This window comes from Ceratotherium simum, chromosome 31, assembly GCF_057802395.1.
Source record: "Ceratotherium simum simum isolate JZ-2026a chromosome 31, ASM5780239v1, whole genome shotgun sequence".
NCBI lineage: Eukaryota > Metazoa > Chordata > Mammalia > Perissodactyla > Rhinocerotidae > Ceratotherium > Ceratotherium simum.
In genome coordinates this window covers 22859416-22885994 of record NC_141930.1, presented here as the reverse complement: position 1 = coordinate 22885994, position 26579 = coordinate 22859416, and the positions used below count along the sequence as shown (strand labels likewise).

General features: G+C 40.1%; 1 protein-coding gene across 1 annotated transcript; it reads right to left on the bottom strand.

The window, feature by feature from the left end:
- Positions 1 to 894: 894 nt before the first annotated feature.
- On the bottom strand, positions 895 to 22547 carry GGH (gamma-glutamyl hydrolase). Its single transcript, XM_004435732.3, has 9 exons — positions 22389 to 22547; positions 18800 to 18914; positions 14151 to 14201; positions 12126 to 12210; positions 9042 to 9180; positions 6808 to 6914; positions 6636 to 6726; positions 2820 to 2957; positions 895 to 1277 (listed from the first exon to the last, which is right to left on the bottom strand). The coding sequence occupies exons 1-9, from the start codon at positions 22495 to 22497 to the stop codon at positions 1156 to 1158; spliced, it is 957 nt and encodes a 318-aa protein (XP_004435789.1). The 5' UTR covers positions 22498 to 22547; the 3' UTR covers positions 895 to 1155.
- Positions 22548 to 26579: the final 4032 nt, after the last annotated feature.

Below are 26579 nucleotides of genomic sequence, written 5' to 3'. Positions count from 1 at the left end.
GTGTAATAACAGTGTTGCTGCCTTTTTCTAGTAGTGAGACATGAAATTAACCAGGAATGGCACACTGGACAATAAGACTTAACAGAATCTTCAGGCTCAGGCACAGAAACTAAATCTGCCACATTTCTATTCAAGTCCTTTTTAGCTGACTAAATGTGTTTACCCCTTTCAACTTCTATGTTCTGTTTGGCCTTGTTGCCCAAAGTTTACGGTTTATCTTGGTATCTTCAGATCATTGTTCTTATCTTTCTGCACATAAAATCACTCATAATCTCCTCCAACATCTTGCCCAATCACTCTGTTTCCCGTGTTTCCACTTCTCTAGCAGCAGCTCTAGAGGACTAAGAGGAACAAATGCATAAACACTGTCTACCAGAAACAGCTCAAAAAATTCTCTCTCTTCTAGCTGCTTGTTGTCCTCAAGGAATTCCTAAATTTCAGAGTTTGTGAGGGTATATGGGATGGTGAGGGGTGAAAGAGGGAAGCATAGATGGAGAAATATATTAAAATATACCCAAATAAATGTATGACAGCTTTCAAATTATTTTCCATGGGAAAAAAATTCATTCACAAATAGTCACAAGTGTTTAAGGATGGCCTCCTGTGCTGGACGTTGTGGGAGATAAAAAGTTCATGATACAGACTCAGTTTTCAGGAGGCATGCACTTTAACTGTGGAGCTAAAACAGCAGAAAGGAAATATATGCATATCTATACACACACACACACACACACACATAGACACACATGGTAAATACTCCTCAGACTCAAAGGAGGGAGACATCACAGTGAACTAAGGGTAGGATTTAAAAATTAGAGTCTTTAGCAAGGATGGAGTGGATGGGTAGGGGTTGGTATTTATTTCTAGAACCAATCAATTAAAAAAAATAAAATATTTGTATTTTCAATAAATTTATTTTTTTCTAATCTTCAGATAAAAGAAAGCTTTTCCATGTAATACACTATGATTATTTATCTGTCTCACTGGTTAATTATCAAATGTGATACAGTCAAATATAATGAATGAAGATCAGAGCCAATAACATCAGAGAAAAGGAATCTCTGGGGCTTTCTATTTTTGCCATGAGAGGCAAGTTATTATAAGAGTTTAACCATGGAATTATTCAAAATTCCTCTGTTAACACACTGAAGGCTTTCAATCAAATATATAAATTTGCTGAAATGAAGAAATATTTCCAGTATAAATTGGATGGAACTGATAAATCAGTGCTTTATCCTCTTCAACCTCAGATTCAAAATGATGACTGTTTTTCCGAGCTGCAAGAAAAAGAAGTGTTAATTTTTAAAAAGATAGGATGAAATTTTCAAAAGGCTACCTTATAACATTTCTTCCTATAAACAGCAGTAAGTGGGAAAATACCACCAAACAGGACAGATGCCTCACAGAACCTCTCCCAAATCAAGCAGCACCTGATTTAGAGAAGTTACCAACTGACACGGCCTCTGTATTTGCCCTGACAGATCCTGCGTGGGGCGTGCGCCACCATCCATCCAACGCTTACTGAGTGCCCACTGTGTGCAAGACTTGATGCAGGGCCTGGGGGTGGGAACGTAAGCAGGGCGAGGTCCTAACGCTCAAGAAGTCTAGCCTGGTCACCACACAGGGTCGGATGCTGTAACGTTTTTATAGTCTATCTGCACGGAGATGCTTCAAGAGGAAAGAGCATGGAGAAACCGGCCAAGCTGAGGCAGATGGAGAAGCGAGGCCTTTTCCACAGCTAAGGCAGAAACAAAAAAAACAAGGAGGCACAAAGGAGTTGGCACGGTTCGAGTCTGGATGTGGGGGAATGAAAGCTCAGACTTTATCCTAAAATCAAAATAAAGTAAATATAGGCTTTTATGGCATGTTTAGAAAGGAATCAGAAAATAAAGACCAAATAAATAGCCTTGCCCTGTGATAATACTGCAACGAACTTTGCTCTGCCCGGTGCTGTTCGGAGCGATTCCTACACACATGGCATGAAAATGTTTCTTGGGACTAGTAGTGCACATGGGAGAAGTTTTTTTTTTTTTTTAATTTGGAGTTCTTGTCACAAAACTACCCATTCAACTGAGCATAATTCGGAGTGAACTCAGGAGGAAGTTCTTTACTTGCAAGTGTGAGCAGAAGAGTTGATGATAATTTAGGGCAAGCTTGCAGAGAGAATGCAAACAAGGTTCGCTGAAGGTTTCAAATGGCCACACCTCCCAGAGGGGTGCCTCATCCCTGGGAAGCTGTGTTTGCGGCTCTGCCTTATACCAGCATCACCCAACTACAACTTAAGCATCTACAACCAAATTCTCAACTTTACCCACAAAAACTACATGGCATGAAAATGCCTGTATTTTCGTCACCAACGAGCAGGCAAAGCTTACGGACTTTCTCCCAGGTGCCAACGCCTGGAGAGAGGCGGCCTTAAAACCAGACTGGCGAGCATATATTCAACCTGTACAAGAACGCCTAATTCTCAGACAATGTTATAACTGAAGCATTACTCCTAAAAAGAAGAGAAATGGAGGAGAATCTAAAAAAAAAAGTATTCAGGGAAGAAAGAAAAAAAAGCATAACTCAACAATCTTTATGCTGTTGTTCAAGAATGCAGCCCATTTTAGAGTGTACAACACTGTTAACTGAAATAATTGTCCTGGGTTTATTCAAATGTGTAATATCTGAATTTCAGGGCTTTCACATGATTTAATTTTTTAAGTTAAACCTACAGAACATTTAAAGAGCAAAAGAGTATATAAATATAAGTTCAACTAAGGCCAATTTCCTTCAAAACTACACTAGGGCGATAAAATTATATACCCACATATTACCTTCAGCAACAAAGAACTCTGCTAAATAAAATGCAGCTTTCACAGCATTAGGTGCGTGGGAAATGCCTTTCAGTTTCCCCCACTCATAAGGTGCCTTCTCTGGATGCCACTGGACGCCATACACTGGATATTTGTATCCTGCATGAAGAACACAAACGAGGAAGTGGTAAATAGTAAGACAGCCTAAGATGTTACTTACAATTAAATTATGTTTTATATCCCACGTAAAACATTTTTATAACTCACAATGTCAAAGCAAAACTGTGTGCATCCTCTCAGACACAAAATAATTTCAGTTAACGTGAAAATTCACAATGTTTCACTGGTTTTCAACCTTTTACAATTTGTAATTTGATTTGCCTTACTAGATAATCAGAACAGAGTAAAATTGTTGAGCCTTTGAAGACATCCCAGTTCAACAGTCAAGTGCACATTGATTAGTGACACAAGTTTCTTCCAAGATGGGTCTCTTTTCCCCCCACTTCATACCACGTTGTCCTCCTCCCGCAATAACTATTTCTTCGTACAAGAGTGAAGTGCGCCAGCATTTTTGGTGTCCTCTTATGTAAGCCCGTTTGTCTCAGTCTAAACTGTGCCTCTCTCAGTCTGCAGAATGGTTCATGACTTCCTGGGGCCAATTTTTAGAATAGCTTTTAAAAGTTTAAACTTGGTATGAAAGATTTTTGGTAATATATTTCAATTATTTTTAGAACTCTTAAATATCTTTATATATAAAAAATGACATGATCCCTAGGATTCACTTCAAAAAATAATCTAGTATGGGGAGAAAGTCAATAGGAAACAAGAACGGCCACATACGTATTAATAGCTGTTGAAGCTTCGAGTTACCCAGAGGCTCATTATATTACTCTCTCTACTTTTATATATGTTTTTAAAATTCCATAATTTTTTAAAAACATGAACATGTGTAATATTTACCTTCTGAAAAACTTATATACTCACCTCTTTTCTTTACATATGCCTTTCCTCATTTTAATTGAAAAAAAAATCTTCCCTCTATTATTTTTGCTTTGAGATTATAACTTTAACCACCATGGGAAATACTTGGAGAAATGAGGAGAATTAGCTGAAAGTAGAGATATCTAGGGGAAAGGGCACTGTCCTCTCACATCCCACAGGGCTCTGCCACTGGAGATCATGTGACAAGGAACGTTTTTTATCCCAGGCTTCTTGGGGTTCAACGTATTTTATCCCAGCCTTCTTCGGGTTCACAAGAGGAACAAACCTGCCAGCAAGCACTCTGGTCACTCCACTCCAGCCCTCCCCACCGCCCCTCTCCCGGCCTCCTTGTGACTTTGCACTTTCTTTCTCTTGTGCCTGGGACTACACGTGAAGCTACTAGCAGGAAACCCACGAGCTGGATGACTAGGAAATTAACTGTTACACATAGTTAATGGAAAGGCAAATCTTCTAATATATTTCTTTGAGATATGAGAAGTATTATTTAGGATAAAAAATGCCTTAAGTGATAAACTGTAACAAGGATTTAACACATAGATAAATAGACAGAGATAGATAGATGATAGATGATAGATAGATAGATAGGTAGATAGATAGATAATAGATAGATAAATGAATAGAGATAGATCTACACTGACATTCAGAAACAAGTGAGATTTACTCTTCTTTAGTAAACTCACTACTAAAAGGTCAGTGCAGTTCTGACAATTGTGGGAATCATGCCCTGCCTCACTAATTTAGAACAAAAGTATCAAGAGTAGAAAGAAAATTGGCAAATAAGAGCACCTCAAGTATTCCCATCTAGCAGGTGTCAGAAAATTTTCAGATGATAAAATGTTCAAATGAGCCCAGTACGATGACATAGCCAGGAGGACAACCAACATGGAAGCTGATTCCCTAACTTCCAACCCAACACTCGTTCACTTAAACAATTAGTCATTCACTCCCATTCTATTGAGGTTTACACAGTCCTGGAAATATAAACAAGAGTAAGACACAGGTCCAGCTCTCAGTGAGCTCTTATCTAGGGGGAAAGATAGAATATGAGCAAATAAGTGTACATAGAGACACCCCTAGACAGCAGAGAGCAAGTATGAAGGAGGAGCACTGAAGATGTGGGAGGAAGAACAATGCGGAGGGCCGGCCCTGAGGGGATGACCACTTACCCGAGTCTTTAAAGACAGCTAAGAGTTCATCAGCAGAAGGGAGTGGGGAGGAAGGAAAACTCCTGAGAGGAAAGGAAAGAACATAAGAAAAAGCACAAGGGCAAGGAACGTTGCTATGTGGAAGGCTGTGTGAACTAAACAGGATGCACAGGAATGAAGGCAGGGAGAGATCATGTAGAAAATGACCTGGTAAATCTAGACTTAACCCTCCAAGTGCTGAAGAGTCACTGAGGAGCTTTCCTCAAGCAATATGATCAGATTGGTATTTCAGAAGCATCATCAGTGGCTGGCTGGAAGGCAGATTTGTGGAACGCTTAGGAGGGTACTGAGGCACTCCAGGTGCAAGGTGGTTAATGCTGAAGCAGGACAGGGGTAGGCCAGACAGAGAGGAGGCAACACATTCAAGAAGGATTTGGGAACTAGAAAAGCACAGATTTTTTTAGATGTGAGAACGAGGGCAGGAAGTCAAGGACAGCTCCCGGGTTCCTAACTTTGGACTATACGGTGAATGGTAACGCTATCAACTAAAGTGAAAAAGACAAGGGGAAACAGGGTTAAAGAAAAGATGATGAGCTCAGATGGTAAGTTCATTCAGACTGGGTTGATCAACCTTCCCCAGAATTCCCCGGATATTGTTTCTAAACCCTTGGACGTGTGACCTCCCTCAACAAGCAAGCCAGTGATAGGCCAGTCTTTGAATAACATGAACTACTTCCACTTTATTCCGGTTTATTCCACTCCAGTACCCTGGCCTCTTGCATAGCACTAACCAGCCTCACCAACTCAAAGACTGCCTATTGTTTCTGCAAGTTCTCATTCACGGCATTTTGCTTCTTTGAACATTAGTGATTTTTTAGCTATGAATTGCTCATTTTCCTTCAAACTTCATAATATGGAAATTCCTTGAAGTCTGAGATAAATACAGCTTCCTCCAGAGAGATTTCTTTTTGCTTCTACCATGCACACTGGGGCACTATCAGTCTGAGTCAACTTTAAACAGGATTTTTGACTTGAGATTTCTCAAACTTCCCAGTTAGTATAATGCAGGCCACATTAGCCCAGCCTGTCATGAATGATCAAGGCTCATTTACCACCCCCACTCTTAGTGCCAAGGCCAAGACAGCCAGTTCTCCTTGCAGTTCTGCAGTCAGGGTTTGTTGTGGGTACAGCCTTTCAGGTCCTGCTCCACAGGGTACTCTCCATGTAGGGGGTCCTGAGCTTTGTCTCAAGTTTTCCTGATTCAATAATAATGCTGATTTAAATATTCCACTTAACTCTTGGAGTTTATGGCCTGAGTATCTTTATTGTCACTTCATCAACATACTTAGGAAGATGCTTTTCTGTTCGTCAGTCACACTGTTTGTTGTTGTCTGGAGGAGAATCTTGTCAAGGTACATAACCTGCAATATTGCTAGAAACAGAAGTCACTTTCTCCATTTACTTCTTCATCCATTCCTTCCTCAGCACCCCATTCTAGAAGATGATCCAAGTAAACCACAAGTGATTTGGAACATGGACAAAACACGTCTCCTGTCTCCAAAAATGCCCTAACTTCCATCTTCAGGCCCCAAAGTAATATGATTTTACTTGTAAGAAAGAGAACTATAAAATCAAAATTAATAAATATAAACATAAGTGAAATAAAGTGCACATGGGCTGTAATATATACCTTCCATTGTTGAAATAAACTCAGTCTTGCCATCTGTATTTGTAGATAACACATTGAAAAACTTCTTTAACTTTTCATTCATCGTAAAATTCTAGGTATAAAAATAAAACAAAATAATTACTTCTGTAGTTAATCTAGATGCATTAATTTCATTGTGTAATTAATGTGATACCGTCATGGACAGGCTCCACTTGTGGAAATTCGCAGTCAGAGGTTCTGCTGATAACGACAGCAAGAGGTCAGAAGGAAAATTCTGGAACATTCTGCTTTGCATTGTACCTGAAATAATTTAAGCAAAAAGGAAATAACTTAAACACAGCAAAAATAAAATCTACTGAAGTCACTGATCTACAGCCAAAGAGAAGCCATTATTAAGACATAATCAAGATGATTAAATGAAAAATAAAACACATCATTTCCACAGAAGTATTCCAGTCAAGCACCAAATGAGTTTAACATACAAATTCAAATATGCTCATCTTTAAGTACTTCTAGAATTTTAACATGAATAACTAAAATTCTTCTGATATGATAATTAGCAGGCTAGCCATAGAGTAAGCAGAGAATTTTAATTTCAGTTCCCCAGACAGGGCTAAAAAAACAGGTAAAAATTTTCCACATGTGTATATATTTGTTTTCTCAGGAAAGGATCCAGAACTTTCAACATATTTTCAAAGGTATCTGGGACTTAAAAGGTTAAAAATATCAACAATGTAGAAAAGAACATTAACCAGACCAAGAAATTTCTACTCAGCAAACAGATCAAAAAAAGCAATATACCTCACTGAAGGCTCTGGAGTCTGACACATAGATTCAAATACCAGCAAAGGGATAAAAAATCCTGAGGGTGTTCAAGGCCCTGACTCCAGCTGTCCCTAAATGAGGCCTCTCACTCAGGATGCTAACGGCTTCCATGAGAATCCCAGTACCTCAGACAATGAAAATCCACTGAAGTACCTTACTTCAATGGATTTTATTCCTTTTTTGTACAAACTGGGTTTTTACCACATACAACCAAAACAGACTGACCTAATACATACCCTTCCCACAGGGTTCTTGCGACGATTAAGTGACATAATGTGAGAAAGACCTTTGAAAAGTATAGAATATCCTATAGGTTCTACGTATAACAACCACAACCCTCCATCCAAAATCCTTATGAGAACAGGAATAGTTCATAGCATTCAATTCTGAGGATTCAGAGATCAAGGAACCTACCAGAATCATTATCTATTTAGAAAGAGTAATATAATAAAGAATTTGTCTGGTCTTTGTCCTGGGTTCCTGAGAAGGAGCTTCTAAAGCCCTTGAAATTTCCTCAGTGATAGGAGTGTCTTTGTAATGCTAATAAGGTGACTCACAGTGGGACCTCAGACAGCTTCAGGATGAGGCTGGTCACCAGAAAGACTAACTACATGACTGGCATAGGTTAGGATTTTGAGCCAGTCTGACCTCCAGGGATGGGAGGGGGACTGGAAATTGAGAACAATCACATGGCCAATGATTTAATCAAGCATGCGTTCGCAATGAAACCCCAATAAAAACTCTGGACAGCGACGCTCATTGGAACTTCCGGTTGGTGAACATACTGATGTGCCAGGAGGGTGGCGTGCCCTGACTCAACAGGGAGAGAGCGTGAAAGCTCCACATTCCCTCCAGGCCTCATCCTACGTATATGCTTTACAATAAAACTTACTGCAAACACAGTGCTTTCCTGAGTTTTGTGAGTCATTCGAGTGAATTATTGAACTTAAGGGGGTCACGGGAATCTCCAAATTTGTGGCCAGTTGGTGAGAAGTGTAGGCGGCCCAGGGACGTGACTTGTGGCTGATATCTGAAATAAGGGCAGTCTAGCTGGGGAGATGACCTTTAACTGGTGAGTCTGCACTAATTCCAGGCAGTTAGTGCCAGAACTGAACAGCAGTACACCCCAGCTGGGGCGAAACAGAGTACACGGCCAAGGGAAAAATGCTGCACTATAACAGTAACAGCCAACATTCATGAGAGTTGTATTCAAAGTGCTTAGCACAGTACCTGGAAAACATCTTATTTAACAGTCACAAACAACCCTGAGAGGTAAACCCTTTTACAAATCAGGAAATTAAAGCTGAAAGAGGTTAAATGATTCCCCAAGGCAAAAGTGACAAAGCTAACTCAAAACCAGGTCCAATTTTAGAGTTCTTAATCATGCATGGCCCTAACATCACTGGAAGCAATAAACTATCAAAACTCAAAATTCTTTAAGCCATCCTCCTAACTCAGTACAAAAGTGATCACTCACATCTTTAGCCTGTGTAAATAATTTAAAAATTAATAAATATTATGAGCATTTTTGACAGTGATACTTGTTACTTATTAATCCTGCCCAGTTAATAATTTTAAAAGGGTAGAAAAGAGAATTCTTACCTTTAGTGAAGTTCAGCGGCATTGTAATTCCATCAGTATTTGTGAGAGTTAGTAAGAGCTTGCCACTAATCAGATACGAAAGCTCTTGCAATCCAAGGCACGTACCCCACACAGGAAAATAGTCTCCACCATCAAAACTCTTTGCAGAGGGAAAGAGAAAACTGAGCTTATTCAAACTTTTCAGAATAAAAATTATACATCTGGCTTGTCATTACAAGGCAGGCACCTGAGTTATGCACAGATTTCTGAAGAATTTTCCAGGATCCATAAGTAGGCTGCCACTTAACCCTTTTAGACCAAGCTCCCACATAATAATTCAGTTTTAATCAACCAAATTATCCAACCTCAGTTGTGCTGGGAAAGAGACTGACTACAAATGACACAAGTAATATTAGGAACTGTGAACACCAAAAATAATGATAGATAGGGGCCGGCCCGGTGGCGTAGTGGTTAAGTGTGCTGGCTCCACTTCGGTGGCCCAGGGTTCACAGGTGTGGACCTATGCACCACTTGTCAAGCCATGCTGTGGCGGCATCCCATATAAAGTAGAGGAAGATGGGCACGGATGTTAGCCCAGGGCCAGTTTTCCTCAGCAAAAAGAGGAGGATTGGCATTGGAGGTTAGCTCAGGGCTGATCTTCCTCAAAAAAAAATAAAATAAAATAATGACAGATAGACACCTATTTCCACCTTCTATAAATGTGGCTGCTCTGGATGACGGTCTAGTTTTGAACACACTCTGCAGTTCTTCCTCCATCATCTCAGAATTTACAGTAATAGCTGCCTCACACCACTTTCAGTAAACCAGATTTAAATTAGGTACAAAAGCCATGATCTGCAAGGAAAGGAACAGTCAGTATGGAAAAGTAAAATAAATTTTCACAGAGTAAAAGCTGTCAACTAAAAATGTACAAATGTATTGGGGTTGTTCAAAGGGAGTCAAAACAACCAGCATAACTGGGGAAACGTGTTCTAGCAACTGAATTTTCTGGTTAACTGAAGATCAAACCCACGTGTGCTGACAGCTACAAAAACGAGATTTATAACTTTCCTAAAAGCAGTGATTTTCCTGCATAGACCATAAAAGTCTACAGACTTTTTTTTATTATTATTTATTTATTTTTTTGCTGAGGAAGACTGGCCCTGTGCTAACATCCATGCCCATCTTCCTCTACTTTATATGGGATGCCGCTACAGCATGGCCTGACAAGCAGTGCGTTGGTGCGCACCTGGGGTTCCGAACCGGCGAACCCCGGGGCCGCAGCAGCGGAGCGCGCGCACTTAACCGCTACCACCAGACTTTATTTTTATAAGACTTTTTTATAAGACTATAAAAATCTAACAGTAAGTAATTTTAAATGAGAATTTGGGTTTTTCTTTTTCCTCACTGAGAAAAATACAGAATTACATTAATTCCTATACTTTCTATTCCAAGGTAGGATTTTAACACTTTACGTACAGGTGTGACAAATTTTATTTTTAGAAGTTAGGATTGTATACGTTAATCTGAAGGGTCTTACTGAATTTACTTAATTTCTCAACTAAATGTTAAGTCTCTACTTGCTGGGACCACAACTTTTATTTTTTGTGGATCCTCCACACAGCCCAGCAGAGCAAAGGACACAGAGCAGAACTGAATAGATCTAACAGACTAATCACTTCTCAGGGCTTCCTCAATGAGGGCTTTGTGGACCCCAGTGGCTGTAGCTAAATAAGAAATTCAGGTTGCTAAGCTTTTTTCCTTTGCTTTGACATCCTCAAGAAGCTTATTATATTTGAAAAAAAAAAATAGATCTTTGGGTCTTATGGGTCAGGTGGCTCCTTTTTTTTTTCAGTTGAGCAAGCTGGTTACATGAGTCTCTATGCAAAAGGAAGAGTGACTAGTTTATAAGGATCATATATATTTCTCAAATGCATTTAAATTGCTCACTATAAAATTTCAATTTTTTCACTAGTTTTAAAAAAAAAAAATACCCACTGAGCATGTACTAAGTACATGGTACCATATTATATGAAATGAGGAATGCCTCAAAGGTTGTCAGAACAATGAAATCTGATGAGACATCAATAACTAACCTCAAGATATTCTGTCTTCTGAAATATAAGCCCCTTACGGTCGCAGACCCTGTCATATTACAGAATTGGAGCTAAACAAATGTTTGAACAGTTCTACAACAAAATACTCTCTAACAGTTAAGAGGGAGTGGGATACCATTCCAGCTGGAGAAGGCAGAGAAACCTCTACAAGAGAGGAACAGCACCCTAGCCTTGAAAGATGGCTAAGACAAAAATTGACGAAGGAGTAGAAAGAAACAGACTAAATGGATTTACGAGTAGGAGGACACAGAGTATATGCTGGAAATACCAACCTGGCTTCAATTACTTGCATAAGGAAAGGCTGAAAAAGGCGGTCTATGGACATGCTGTATGTCTGGACCTGAAGACCACAAAAGGCTGCAGGTCATTTAGCCCAGGCATTAAAAGTGGTCAAACAAGTATCTCATATGCTAAAAGCAGCTCTTTAGGGAATTTTTTACGGGGCAGGGAGATACTAGGGCCAGCAAGATTAATTAGAAAACTGCTGTTAATAGCTCAGGGGAGAAATGGTAAGGGTCTGAGCTGTGGTGCAAAGGCAGGCCCAACGTTAGACATTAGAAAGGAGTCAAGAGGCTCTGTCAGTGACTGCACGTGGGGTGTAAGGTGACTGTGAAGAAAGGTCAGATAGGATTGAATGAGTTGGGACAAAGAGCAGCTTTCAAGAGGAGATGAGAATTAATAACACATGAACAATGTCCTGTACCTAATAAAAACAGCTTACTAAGCCACCCTGAGGATCCGGTTCACATTAATGAGCACGAATAGAGAGGGTCAGCCAGCAGGCTCTGAAGTTCCCTGGAAGCCGAGAATTAAATGAAGCAAACAGAAAATGGGCGAGAGCTGCCACAGGCTGCTAAGAGCGGGCACCTCAAAATCAAAGAGGTGATGAGGCCAGGGTAATTGTGAAGGAAGTATTACCATATGCTTAAAAAGAAATTATCCTCCTGCAAACGACAAAAGTCCCTCTGGAATAATAACTGATATTTACCTGTATGGCAAAGTTGTAAAATATTTTGGCCACTTGAGCATAACCTGACTTCTTGAGGTCAGCACTTCCTCCAGGGAAAAGGATCCTGAAATAACATCAAATAGGGTGCATTTCAACCCTCCCCGCACAGAAAAGAAACAATCTTTTTCCTTTAGAACAACTTTTTCCTTATTACATAAGCAGCAAGTTGTTCATTCAACAAATATATTCTGCTTTTCGCATGAGCCAGGCTCGGTACTGGCCGGGAAAGACAAAGATAAGTAATTTCTGCTGTAAGTAAGATCACAATCTAGCAGAAAACTTACAACCTATGAGTTAGAACATCTGCCACAAAACCATGCAGGACACCCTACAATTTAAAGTGGCTTAACAAAGACTCATTAGCAGTTCTCTCTTTTCATTGACTCAGTATTTAAAAAGCTGCCTCTGCTCAAATTTGGTATATTTAACCCCAAAGTCCTTTCATAAAGTAAGACTTGACTGTCCCTCTCAGTTGACAAACTCCTTTAAAGCAAGGCTCTGCCTTTTCATCTCTGTGTACCCGACAAAACTGTATGGGGTCTACTGCATAATAGGGGTTCAACAAAGGTGTTTTTGAAGTTGCATTGGAGTATTGCTCATTTTTTGGTGTGTATTTTTGAGGTTCTACTTTATATTCTAGCCTGGACTCATTTATCTCTGCTCGTGCCAAAGTACACTGCAGATAATGGGCACTGTAAATGTTTTACCAAAGTGAACTGATTTCATAGTAAATATTTACTGACCCAAATTGAACTGAAGGCAAATGATCGTTTTGAACACAGCTTTTTAAAAAGAATAGTAATAAATGAACACAGTTTTAAAAAGTAAAAAAAAAAGCTCTTTTATAAAAACTTTATGGTAAAATAGACTCCTTCCATCGCACTCCCAATCAAAAGTAACCACCACTGAAGTGTGCTGTGCTGACCTGACAAGTATGCAGATCTCCTCACCCTACCTTAAAAACAAAAGCAAACGGGAGTAGACAAGACACATCATTATGTGCCTTGCTTTTTTCACATAACAATATCACATTGCTCACACAACAAAAGTGATCCAAAGCAGCATCTACAGATATCCTCATTTTTTAACCTGTGCATAACATTCTATTATATGCATAGAGTCTATTTTATTTACCCAATTCCCAACTGATGGACTATTGGGTGGCTTCCAAATTGGGGGTATTTCAGACAACACTACAATGCATATATTTGGGCCTAAGTCTTCACACTATGGAGGAATATATTTGTAAAATAAAATTTCTTCTGAAGGATTTCTTGGGTCAAAGGTATATGCATTTTTAATTTTAACAGATATTGTAAAACTGTCCCTAAAAAGACTATATAACTTACACTCCCATCAATAGAGTACGAGAATACTTGTTTCCTCACACCCTCACCACAGAGTATTAGCAAATTTTCTGATCTTTACCAACTTGATAGTTAAAAAACAGTTTTTAATTGCTATAATTAGCTTTCCTTTAATTATTAGTAACACTGAACATTTTTTCATATGATTAAAAATTTTTTTTCTGTGAGCTAACCAATCATATCTTTTGTGGTGAAGCCAGAGGATAGAAACTTTTTTCCAAGTTCTATTCAAATTACCTTCTGGAAGGTAACTGATCAATATCCTCAGACATAGGATTTATAGATCCCCTAAGCAAACAGCATATACCATGCCATTCAAAGTGGCTTCAAAACACTTAACACAGATTAAAAGATTAAAAGAACAAAGATTATGTTACTCATTAAAAATCATATGTGTCTACTATGTAACATTTATTTCTTAACCTGTCTTCTCCACTCTGCAGGACTTCTGCATCTCTCAACAAAATAATTTCTATAAAAGAACTAAGAAAACTAATGGTACACCACGATAAGATAGTTACATAGAAACACGATAAAATAGTTACATAGAAACACGCATAATATTTACATGTACTTTCTTGCAAAAGCAGACTGCATAGACCTCATACACTATGTCAAACCACTGCTGCCAACTTACCCATTAATAGAATGGAAAAGCTTTTCATATTCTTCATGTGTAAGATCAAGCCTGAAAACAACAAAAAGAGTTACAGAACATCCATTTCCAAAACTTAAGACAAAAAGTAAGCCTCTAAATGAAGTCACCACATTAATTTTAAAAAGCCAGATGAAAAATAATTCTTAAATACTAGAAAATATCACCTCTCTACCTTCCTAAAGGCATTTTTTCAAACTACATGAAAGCCAAATAATTATATCCTTGTTTTGCTAATCAGACAAGTAAACATGTTTGTCTGTGGTCTAAGGTAATTTAATATTGTTAAATATGTATTAATATGCAAAACATGAAAGACCATGAGATTTGGGTACCACTAATTTCTCTGCTAGCTAAGAACTGTCAAAAAAAAAATAAGAATATTCAATAGTTTTATGTAAAGACTAAATAAAAAGATTTATTAACATGCCCATCTTAACTACAGGCAGCTCTGGCAGCTAAAAACAATACAATCATGCACTGCATGACAACATTTCCGTCAATGACGGACAGCATATACGACAGTGGTCCCATAAGATTAGTACTATGTAGCTTAGGTGTATAGTAGGCTATACCATCTAGGTTTGTGTAAGTACACTCTATGATGTTCACACAATGACAAAATCACCTAAGCACACATTTCCCAGAATGCACTCCCATTGCTAAGCGATGCATGCCTGTACACATAAATGCCAAGTCCCTGCTTCATCCCACCCCCACCAACAACTGAAGAGGTCTGGGGACTCCTGTGTATTCAAAAGTCAGAAGAGCTCAGATCTAGGGATAGACCACATGCAGATCACTGGAGACTGGCCTAATTTGCCCAGAGAATTACTCTGAAGCACTGAAGCACCCTTCAGCAAACATCTCGTAAGGGTCCCCTAACAATCAACATGTTATTGATGATTTTATCCCCCTCTCCAGAGAAAACCAATGAGATTAATCTGTGACAACTGGCTACAACCTTTAATTAAGACATAGTAAGATGGGTTTGCTCTTCCAAAAGTTCAATAAAATGTAAGAACAAGGGAAGAGAGAAGCATATTTGGGAAATTCTTCTAAGAACTTTCCTACATGCAGCAGTCTTCTGGTTCTATACGAGAATAATAGTCTAATGCCCTCTCGACCTGCCACAGAAGAAAGAGGTTTATGATCAAATGTCAACTACAGTCCATTTCTGCCCCAGGGAAAAGTTTTAGGGGGAGTTAGAACACATCTCCCATTGTTAAGTAGACACCTATGATGCCTAGAACTTGGCTGTGCTTTGCCGGCAAACCCCTCTCCTCTAAGTCCAAATGACCTTTGCAAGTCCAGGTCTATTCAGAAGTTCATAACAATCCTCCTTCTGGCAGAGAGCCACAAAGCAGTGGGTGATACTGAAAAGGTGCTTACCCCTATTTTAAATGGAGGGAAATGGGCCGGTGGCCCTGACTTGGGAAGTGACACAGAGACAAATTGTGAGTCCACATGTTCCCAGTATTCTGCCAGTCCAATCTCCCCAGATTGTGCCAACCAAAAAGGGAACCAATCAGGACCCAGAAGCCTCCCCATGGATATTTAAGACAGGACAGACAACCACCACCATCAGGAACCAGAATGGATTTAGATCATTCAGCTGCATTCCAGAGACTCCAACCAGCTGGGCATGCAGGTTAGTTTCAGTCATTTCACTAATTCTAAATAAAAGGTCCCCACATTGTCAATAACTGAATTTTGGGGCCCTGCTTATCACTATTAAGGGGCTTAACTGTTGTGGGGGGAGGAGTGTCATGAATTGAGTGCCTCAAAGGCCTGGCGGGCAAAACAGGCCAGGTCACATTCTTTGAACACTGATGTTATTTGCATGTTGTCAGACCCTCTCAATACGGCATGAGAAGTAGTTCGCTCTCTCTATAACTAAAAGGAAACAGGCTAAGCCTGGTAACGATGGCAAATGACACAGCTCCAGCAGCGTGAAAAGGAGTGACAGGCACTGCTGCCAATGGAGACCACTTGCTCCATTTAAAATCAGCTCCAGATAATTGTCTTCAAAAAACAAAGAAGCCAGCAATTCAGACTTTCGTGAAGTCTTCTAATTTGTAAATGTTTAAAAATGCTTTAAAACGCTGCGTGAACGAAACGCATTTTTAAAACAAAAGCAGCCCATGGGCTGCCCCATGCTCCCTCTCAGGAGGGGGACTCTCTGTGGGTTCCACTAGTCCCACCGTGGAGTATATGATGACCTGAGAGCACCAGGTGCCTAAGAGAGAAGGTAGCAGAAAGAAGGCAGGAGATGAAAGCAAACTTCTTCCCCTATTCTAGAATGTTGCCTCAGTCTCTCATCCTCCTCCTTTTCCCCTCTAAACTGCAGAAGTTGGCCCCTAGCATCTAAAATTCAGAAATGAACCCAACATTATTGGTGTGATCATTTCAGTCTCATTCTACATTAGGTAACCTAGCCTTTCCAAGTTACTCTGGGAATTTAGCTGCCATGTATTACATCGCTCTTACAGGATCATATGATTCTAATTCCAAGCAATATACCTTAAAATGAACTTTGAAAACCCAAGCTGGTGTGGGAGATCAAGATTTGGCCACCCTGAAATATATCTCTCTACCTTGATTGTTTTCTCTGAGGGACATTTGACCTCCCCCACTAACTGCCTAAAGAATTTGACATGGTGGCTCCTTCCTGGAACAGATCTTCTATCACGATGGCTGTAATGATAATGTAAAATAGATGTTACAATGGGAGGGGCACCAAGCCCCTTTTATCAAAAAAACTCTCTCTCTCTCCCTGACCACATTATCTATAGATGACCCTGAAAAGAATTGTCTTCTTGCCCTCTGAAGTCCCAGACCACTACCCACCCCCAACACCTTCCTTGCCTTTAGCTACAATACTTAAGCAAGCAGCTTAGACAGAGGGATGAGTTGCTCACTTCTGAGTTTCTCCCATGTATACATGTTATTAAACTTGGTATTATTTTCTCCTGCTAACCTGTCTTGTTGACTATTTGGCCAGCCATAAGAACCTTAAGGGAAAAGGGCAGAGGGGGATTCTCCCTCTCTCCCCACACTGGAAATAAACATCTATGCTGACAGTCACATTTTCAGTGTCTCTGTCATAAATACCAGTATTCTGTGAGTCATCCAGTTTCAAAACTTCCCCAGTTTCAAAACTTCTGTCATTCTCATGTATTCCTCCCTGTGCCTTTTCATTCTATTAGTCATAAGTCTTATTGAATTTTTTTAAGAACATTTACCTATCAATCCTACAATCACTGCTCTAAGCCAAGCCCTCATCACTTCACACCTAGCCTGCTGCAACAGTTTCTGAACTGGTCTACCTGCCTCTTGTCTCTCCTACCTCCCAGCCATGTTTTCAGTACTAATGTCCTAAAAGAACAGCTTGCAGAAAAAGCTTCCATGATCAAAACTTTGAAACATTGTTCTGAAGACTCTCTGGAGACTGCTCCTCAGCTCTAGAACTCTGTTATTTGGGTTCCAAATAAGATTTCATTTGAAAAATTATATCTGCTACTAAAAGATTAAAGACAAATGTCAAAAGCAAATGTTCATCTTGGGATAGATACAGTTAAATGTAAAAGATCAAGCAAGAAGACAATCCTTATGAAGCTAAACATAAAACCATTTTGTGGTACACTTTTCTAAACTGTAATATTTTCATTTTGATTATTAATATTCTATTTGTTATAGTTTTTCTACAACAAACACTTTTCTTTGTTATAGTTTTTGTTGTTGTTGAGGAAGATTCGCCCTGAGCTAACATCTGTGCCAATCTTCCTCTATTTTGTATGTGTGTCGCCACCACAGCATGGCCGCTAATGAGCGGTGAAGGTCTGAGCCCGGGAATCGAACCCAGAGCGCCAAAGCAGAGTGTGCTGAATTTAACCACCAGGCCACAGGGCTGGCCCCTGTTACGGTTTTTTAATGCAGAATTATTTACAAAAACTATTTGCCCAGAGCAAACAGTTATATTTTGTGTGTGAAATCACTTATAATGGATTAGATGGGGATACTGGAAGATTCTAAAATACACTAATTTTGGGTGACAAGATATAAATACTTACAAGGTTTTATTTATTAAAAAAATTCAACTCTTTCCAAATCAGAATATGACATGAATCATTTTATTCTTACTAGGCCATTATATCACAAAAATAACATAGTTCCTTTAAAATTGCAACACTTGCAATTTATACTGAAGCAACACTGCTGTGTTAGTCATTTACAGATTTTTACAGTAGAGTGTGAAGGTATTTTAAAAGTCATCTTCTAGCAATCTCCTTCATTCTCTAAGTGTTCCCTTATCCTAACATTATGGAATGAATCCGGGTAAGTTGTAGACCCATTACTTTCATGATGTCTGATGAGGACCAACTTCTCTGGGGTAAAGGAAACTATCATTTCATTCTCTAAAACACATGACACACCTCTAATAATGTTATAAATACACATAGCTTCATACTTGAAACAATTTAATGACAGACTCTAAGCATTAGATCTGTGGCAAAAACCAGGCACAATGTTACCACATTTAAATGATGCAACCGTAAGAGAGAACACGTTAATCTTAGAGACAAAACAGCAGTTTTTATGTATATAGTGTAAAAAACATCGACTCATACCTTATTGGTACAACTCTTGCACCTGCGGACTCTAGATACTTTACATAGGATGCAGCAATATAGAATTTTCCCAGGCTTTTCAGGTCTTTCTCACGGCACTTTTGCATTAATATTCCTAAATTAAGAAAAAAGAAACAGTTTTGGTTTCAAGCAATTTCCTCTTTTCCTGCTCAGACACTGAAACACATCACAGTAAAAATATCACTACTAGACTCATTTAATTCACAGAACTAAATCTGAAGCTTCTCCTCTACGTACATCCATGGAGTTTGGGAAAAGAGTAATGGAGGCTGATCTGAGTTTTAAGGAGCCTCCCCTCTCTCCCTTCGTCGGGGAGGCCAAATAAGTCCCAAAGCAGGTTTACAAGAGCACCAGCCTCCTTCATGCACCCTAGAATCCACCTCAGAGCACAGATCCTTAAATCTAGAAGGAGGTCTCTCCCTTCCCACACTCAAAGACACACTGTTTCCTTGACAACAACGCAAAAGAGTGGAAATATCTTCTATCCACATCTCTCCAACACCACCAATACTACCTTAATCCAAGCAACCAATATTTTGCCTCCCCTCCCCCCAGACTGTTGCAACAGCCTCTTGAAAGAACTCTCTACATCCTTTCTTAAACAATCCCCACCAACTTCCCCAATTCTCTACAGGGAAAGAAATCCGATCATACCACTGTGGAGAAAGAGGGAGAATCCCCCTCTGCCCTTTCCCTTAAGGTTCTTATGGCTGGCCAAATAATTAACAAGACAGGTTAGCAGGAGAAAATAATACCAAGTTGAATAACATGTATACATGGGAGAAACCAGGGACACTGAGTTTCTCAACACAATGGCAGAGATTCTCGTCTTAAATACCATCTTCAGCTAAAGACAAAGGAGGATGTCGGGGGTGGGTGGTGTTTGGGGATTTCAGAGGGGAAGAAGACAATTTACATGAAGAGGGAAATGTAAATGTTTGTCAGACAACGCTTTGCAGGGCCACCTATAGAGAATGTGGCTGGAGAGACAGGAATTACAGTAATCAAGAGTATGTACATTTAAGTCGTCTTCTTCTATCCTGATAAGAGTTTTCACAGATAAGGTCATCCCCCCCTCTTCCCACTACACAGAGGGAGATATCTTTACAAATGTAAATATTTGGTAAACAGAACTTTGAAAAGAATGAGCTTAGTGAGGACCCTGCCAGTCTGTCCATACCCAGTTAAATTCCTTTAGGCAGTTAGTGGGGGAGGTCAAATGTCCATCAGAGAAAATAATCAAGGTAAAGAGACACATTTCTGGGTGGCCAAATTTTGATCTCCCACACCACCATTCATTCATTCAGTATATATTACTGAATCATACTATATACCAGGCACTGAACTAGGTTCTGGGGACACATGAGTGAACAAAACCAACAAAAATTCCTGCCCTGTGAGCTTTAACTCTAATGTGTGGAAGGGAAAGGAGAGAGGACAAACAAAAAACAAGTTAAAAAGGCAAAATATATAGTGTGACGGCTGGTGGTAAGCACTAAAGAGAAAAAGTAAAGCAGAAGCAGAAGGTGTGTATTTGCAGGGGTGGGGGGAATCCTATTTATAGGGGGAAGAGAAATACGGTGGCGAGGCAAGTCCTCCCTGAGAAGGCAGAACATGATATCTGAGCCAGGACCTGAGAGAGGTGAGGGAGTAAGCCATGTGCAGATATCTGGAGGAAAGGAAAGAGGGAACAGCAAGTGCAAAGGCCCTGAGTCAAGTGTGTGCCTGTCACATTACGAAGAGTCCATATCACTAGAGCCCTGTGTGAGCAAGGGAAGAAGAAAATAGGAAATGAGATCAGAGGTAACAAATCAGCAGGGGTACCTCCTTGCTTAAGCACTTAGACCCTGTGTGCTCTGCCCCACCTACCCCTCTGGCTGCCTCTCACCACTGAAACCTCAGCCCCAGCACAGTACTGGCACCCAGTATACATCCAAACACGTCTGTCAAGATAGTACACCTGTGCCCGTATCATTCACTGCTTCACCACCTGGGACACTTTCAATGTCCCTGTAGGCCACCTGACAGCAAGAGCTGTCTATATCAATCACTTCTCTAGTCCCAGCTTCTTACAACAATCGGCATTTATCAGACTCAATTAACAGGCTAAATGTCAACATTTGTTCAGTAAGACTGTTTTTCTCCTTGTGGATAGGTAAGATTGTCTTCATTGAGGAAAATGAAATTTGGTAGGGAAAGAATTAGGGAGTGTCACAGGAAATGGAGTGGGACAGGGCAGGCAAGGGTGAGGTGCCACAAAGGACGGCTGGGAACATGTGAGCATAAGGTCTCAGAAAGGAGAAAAGGACACTAGAGGAGGGAAGTTCCACTGACTTCTCCCGCTCCCCCTGCCCCATACACACCCACATTTCCCATCCTGGGAAAAGAGCTCAAGCTGTATTTCTCACCCCTCAAAATGTGACCAAAATTCCACCCATACTTTAAGGCCATCTCACAACTTTTGTGGCATCCTTGTCTCTGAATCCTTTGCACTTCGTAACTCACTGCTTTACACATAGTAAGTGCTGAGTTAACGATTTGGTCTTAAAGGATCAGGGTGATCAAAGCATACTCACTTTTTCTACATTTGACCCTGGACTACCACTGTTTCTAGGAAAGGGAAAAGAATCCTCTCCCTTCTTTCCTTTCTTCCTCCTCCCTGCACCCACAATTCCCAACACACTACATAGAATTACATTCTGAGTTAATTCTCCTTGGAGAATCTTACCACCATTTTAAACGGCTATAAAATAAGGCGCTGCAAGTTCCAAATATTGATACACAAAGCATTTCAAAATTGGGCACTACCAACATACATGCAAAAATGTTCATCTACTTTCCAGTTACAGAATACAGTGTTCATCTTCGTAGGAAAAAAATAGTATGAATCACATAATACTACAGCTAAAATGAAACCGATCTTAATTGCCCACATATAAATTACTTTTGGCAAATATAAATTGGGGCTGATTTCTCCTGTGTTGCTTTCCCCTGCCCTGTCTCAGATGCCTGTTCTGGCAATGCACACCGATTTTACTCTCTTTTTAAAACATAAATTTGTTGAAAACGGAAAATTACATGCTTCATTTCAAGAGAATTGACATTAGGATCATACTAGCCACTGCTGTCCTCCCATGCTGAAAATGACCAAGTCCAGGGAATACCATAATTTCTTGATTATTTGGTCAATTCGATTTTTACATATGTAACGCACTGTCTTGCAAGAAGGCCTCAGCCAGTGACATTTTAATAAATATAATGCATGTATAGAATTTGTTTAACAGCAGAAATCCCTAGCAATGTACAAAGAAGAAAACAATCCGCAGGATTCTTCACAGCGCATCCTCTTCCCTTCCAACTTAAGAGCCAGATCAATTGGACGAAGTCACCGAGGTATTAGCTATATTACAGCAAGATCCAAACGGTGCGTCGGCTCGGCTCTCGCGCTATAAAGGAGGGCACACAACGTCCCCCTGAAACTCGGGTATTTCCAAGGCGGGATGCGCTGGCCGGCTCCCAGCCGCGGGAAGCGCCCAGCGCGGAGCCCGGCCCCGGCCCGCCCGCTTACCGATGATGGGCTTCTCCGAGGCGGCGGCGCGAGGAGCGGACAGCCGGAAGCTCGCCGCCCCGCACAGGAGCAGGCCCAGCACGCACAGCAGCCGGCCCGGGCTGGCCATCGCGCTCGCCGGCTCCCGCCGCCTTCTGAAGGCACCGCGGGCAGCGCGCCGGTCTCAGCGGCCGCGCCTCCCGGCCGCCGTCGGCGTCGAGGGGGGCGGCGCTTGCCGCGGGGGCCTCTGGGAAACGCAGTGCGGCCGCGCGCCCCGCCGCCTGCGACCCCGCGACCCGCGCGCCGGCCCCGCCGCCGCTGGCGGCCGCTCCGGAAACGGCTGGCTGGTCGCGGAGAGGTCTCCGCGTCCTCAGGATCTGCCCTTTCTGCTGTGCGATCGCTGTGACCTGCAGTACCCCATCCCCAGCTGGGGCGCCCAGCCCAGGCTCTCCAAGGGGCGCCTCTGGGTCCCGGCCTGAGCGAATCTGGTAACCAGGCACCCAGGGAGGCTGGCGAGGGACTCGACAGGTCGCCTGACAGCTCTGCACCCGCTGTAGCTCCCGCCTAGAGGGCCAGAGCCACGTCCAGGAATGCTGACGGCCGAGTTTGACTCTCCGGCCTTCCATATGTATCAGGATAGGTGATGTCCAGGATCCTGCTGTTTATTTGCGGGCTCGAGGCATCTGGAGAAAGGAAGATGCATGTGATGTGAACATCCAGGATGCGCAGGATGATGGCTGTCAACACGTTCACAGGCGCATCGCCTCATCTCAGAGCTGAGTCGAGGAGGGGCCTTCTGGCATCTTCTGCAAAGCGCCAAGTCCAGGCCAAGCCCGCAAATCATGCCTGCTAATTTCACTGTGAGCGCCAACCCCAGACTTGTTTGTCCCACAAACAGGGGCAGAAATAATGACTTTGGTTCCTATCCATTAAAAGTATTTTGAGAGTTCTGTTTAAAATCTAAGAGATTTAGGATGACTAGGCATATTTTGGTGGGAAAGTAGGTAAAAGTCAGGAATCTTTTTCTTTCTGTGTGTGAAAACCTAAATGTATAGATAAGGCTTGTACTAGGTGGAAGTTGACGCCTTAGGGGCCAAATTAAATTCAGAACAAAATTGAGACGTCTTAGGGGCCAAATTAAATTCAGAACAAAATTGAGACGTCTTAGGGGCCAAATTAAATTCAGAACAAAATTGAAGAGTATTTGAAAATCTACTCAATCAATGCTAAGTATTGAGGATGCAAAGATGATTTGGACCATGTCTTTTACACAAGAAGTTTATAATTTAGTAAGGAAAAAAGACAGGAAGAGAACATGACTTGTAGAGAGAACAAGAGCATAGTTTGGGCATGTTTCAAGAAGAGAGAATGCAATGAGTAGTCTGGTCTGACAAGAAAATAATGCTACTATAGAAAGACCTGTTGAGAGATAAGCCCCAAGGATGTGGTTCAAGATATTGTGAAATGCCTTAAGTGCTCTGCTGGTTTTGAACATAATTGAACAGACGAGGAGCCTTTGTAGATATGAATTTGTACTGCTGGAGCAATTGACTATGCACGTATGAAAAAATTAAATTATTAGCTGGCATTATACACAAAAATAAACTCCAGGTGAGTAAAGATGTAAATGTGAAAGCCAAAATATTACACTTTGATAAGAAAATATAAGAGCATATGTTCATGACTGGTGGACAGAAGGATTTCATAAAATATTATATAAAAAAATACAGATGTTAATGGAAAAAGTTGATAGATTTGAGGATGTTATAACTTTTGTATAACTTTAAGCAAATTAAAGGTAAGGCACAAACTTGGAAAATATATTTACAAAATATGGAATTCTAAAAGTATTCATTTCTAGAATATACAAAGAATTACAATCAATAAGAAGGGATAACCACCAAAAGAGAAATGGGAAAAGAATATGAAAAGACATAGCAAACCTTCACTAGTCATCAGGGAAATGCAAATTAAGACAAGATAATATGTCACATCCATCAGATTGACAAAACTGTAAACCTTAATAGTAAGTCAAGGGTGTAGAAAAATGAGAATTTTCTGACACTGCTGGCAGAATTGTAAATTATGACAACCATTTTTGAGAGGAGTTAGGCAATATCTGGTAAAGGTGAAGATGCACGTATTCTGTAACCCAGCACTTTTTGGACATAGATATATATATGCCCTACAGAAATGCTTGCATGTGTGAACAAAGAAATATATACAAGTATGTTGTTTGCAGCATTTTTTTGTAATAGTGAACTATTAAATGCAATATAAATGACAATTATTAAGAGTATGGATAAATAAATTGTATAATTAATACAGTAGTAGGAAGCATGAAAGTGAATGAATTGGAGTTGCTTATCAACAGAGATAAATCTCTATTAATAAGAGATAACAGAGACAAATTTTCTAGAGTATTAGAAGAGAAATTTTATCTAGAGGATAATGTCAACTGCCAGAACCAAAATCTCTCCACATCTTCAAAAAATTGTGTACAAGGAGTGCAAATAAAATTACACATGATCCATGCCTTTAGCAATACAAGGAGACGGAGTATAATGCAAACATCAAATTACCAGAAAATTGATAAGTACCAAATTCCAACAAAGCTTCCTCCACTGCTGCAAAACTCTGGATGCTGAGAGTGGGAGAGCTTCAGAGAATCTTTGAAAAAGAGAAAAGGGGAGTGGATGATAGGACAAAGCACAGGCAAAATTAAACCCTGGAAGAAATTATCAAACATTAATGCCAAAATACTGAATACAGCCTGGGTCTTGGTAGGTTATAGCACTGGCTATCGGGAAAGGGTTTGAAAATGAGTAGGACCAGAGGTGGTGGCTTTAGATAAGCATTGCATATGAGGAAGAATCAGCTACAATGACAAGGTGGTAGTGTCCCTTAAAGACGTGGTAGTGAATGGAAAGAAGGAAGTAAGGGAGAAAATTAAGGATCCCATAGAAACAAAAGAGGAATAAGTCATGCAGGTACTCCCCCCCACATATGCACAACTGCCACCACTAAAACCATTATCTATTAAAGGAATTGCACTTCAGTATACTGACACAATAAAACGCTTTTCAACTAAGAAAGTGTCCACAAAAGGCCTATTTAAAAAAAATAAAACCAACACAATACAAAACTATTCTGGGAGGAAAACAGAAAAGGTAAATTACAACATTTCACCTAATGAAAATTCTTCCTCAAAAAAAAAAGGAAAAAAAAACTGTAAGATCAAGCTCGAAACTAAAATAAAATATCTTCAAACAAGCATTAGATAATATGTGTGTATGTGTGTGTGTATCAAATCTAGATCAGAAGTTCACAACCTAAGAACAGAAATGAACAAAAATGGGAAGGAATGCCATAAGAGTTGTCCAAATCAAGAAAAACTTGAAGGAAAAGACAAAAACATCTCAGAAATGAAGAATAAATTACCACTGTCTAAGGCAGAAAAGATTCAAGTGGAATTATAATAAAGATCAGTGAAGAAAGGAAGGAAACAAGCAAGGAAATGAAAATGACATAAAGAAGTAAAACAAGTCGGAGAGAAAGTGCTTAAAATGGAAGACAGGCAAAGAAGATTCAACATATGTATTATTGGAGTCCTGGAAGATGAAGAAAACAAAGCGATGGAAAAGACTAGTATTTATAATCCAAGACAACTTTCTGTAAATAAAAGAAAAATGGTAAAATTGACCTGGAATGATCAACTCTGAGGTTTATCCTGGTAAAATTATTGGACATTAAGGAAAAAACAATCATGAAGTCCACCAGGCAAACTAATCAATTTACTTATGAGGGTAATAATATGAGGATGATCTCACACTTTTCAAGAGCAACAAAAAAATCAAGGCAACAAAGGAACATCATTTCAAGAAAAATTCAAGTAAATTCTAAGTCAAAGATTCTATATGCAGCTGAGCTATACTTCAAGTATGAGGGCTAGAGAAGCACAGTTTTGAACATGCTATAAATAAGGGAATACTATTCTCATATGCCCTTCCTGGAAAGCTAACTGGAAGATGAACTTCATCCAAACAAAAGATGACCGGGAAAATTTATCAAAATAATTGATGGTGAACATTTAATATATTTATTAGTAGAGCTAAAACTAACATAAGGGTAGTGACATAGATCAAAAAATAGAATGTAAACATCATATGTTCTGCCAAGTAGAAAGAATGCAAGTGAAAAACGAGAGGAAAA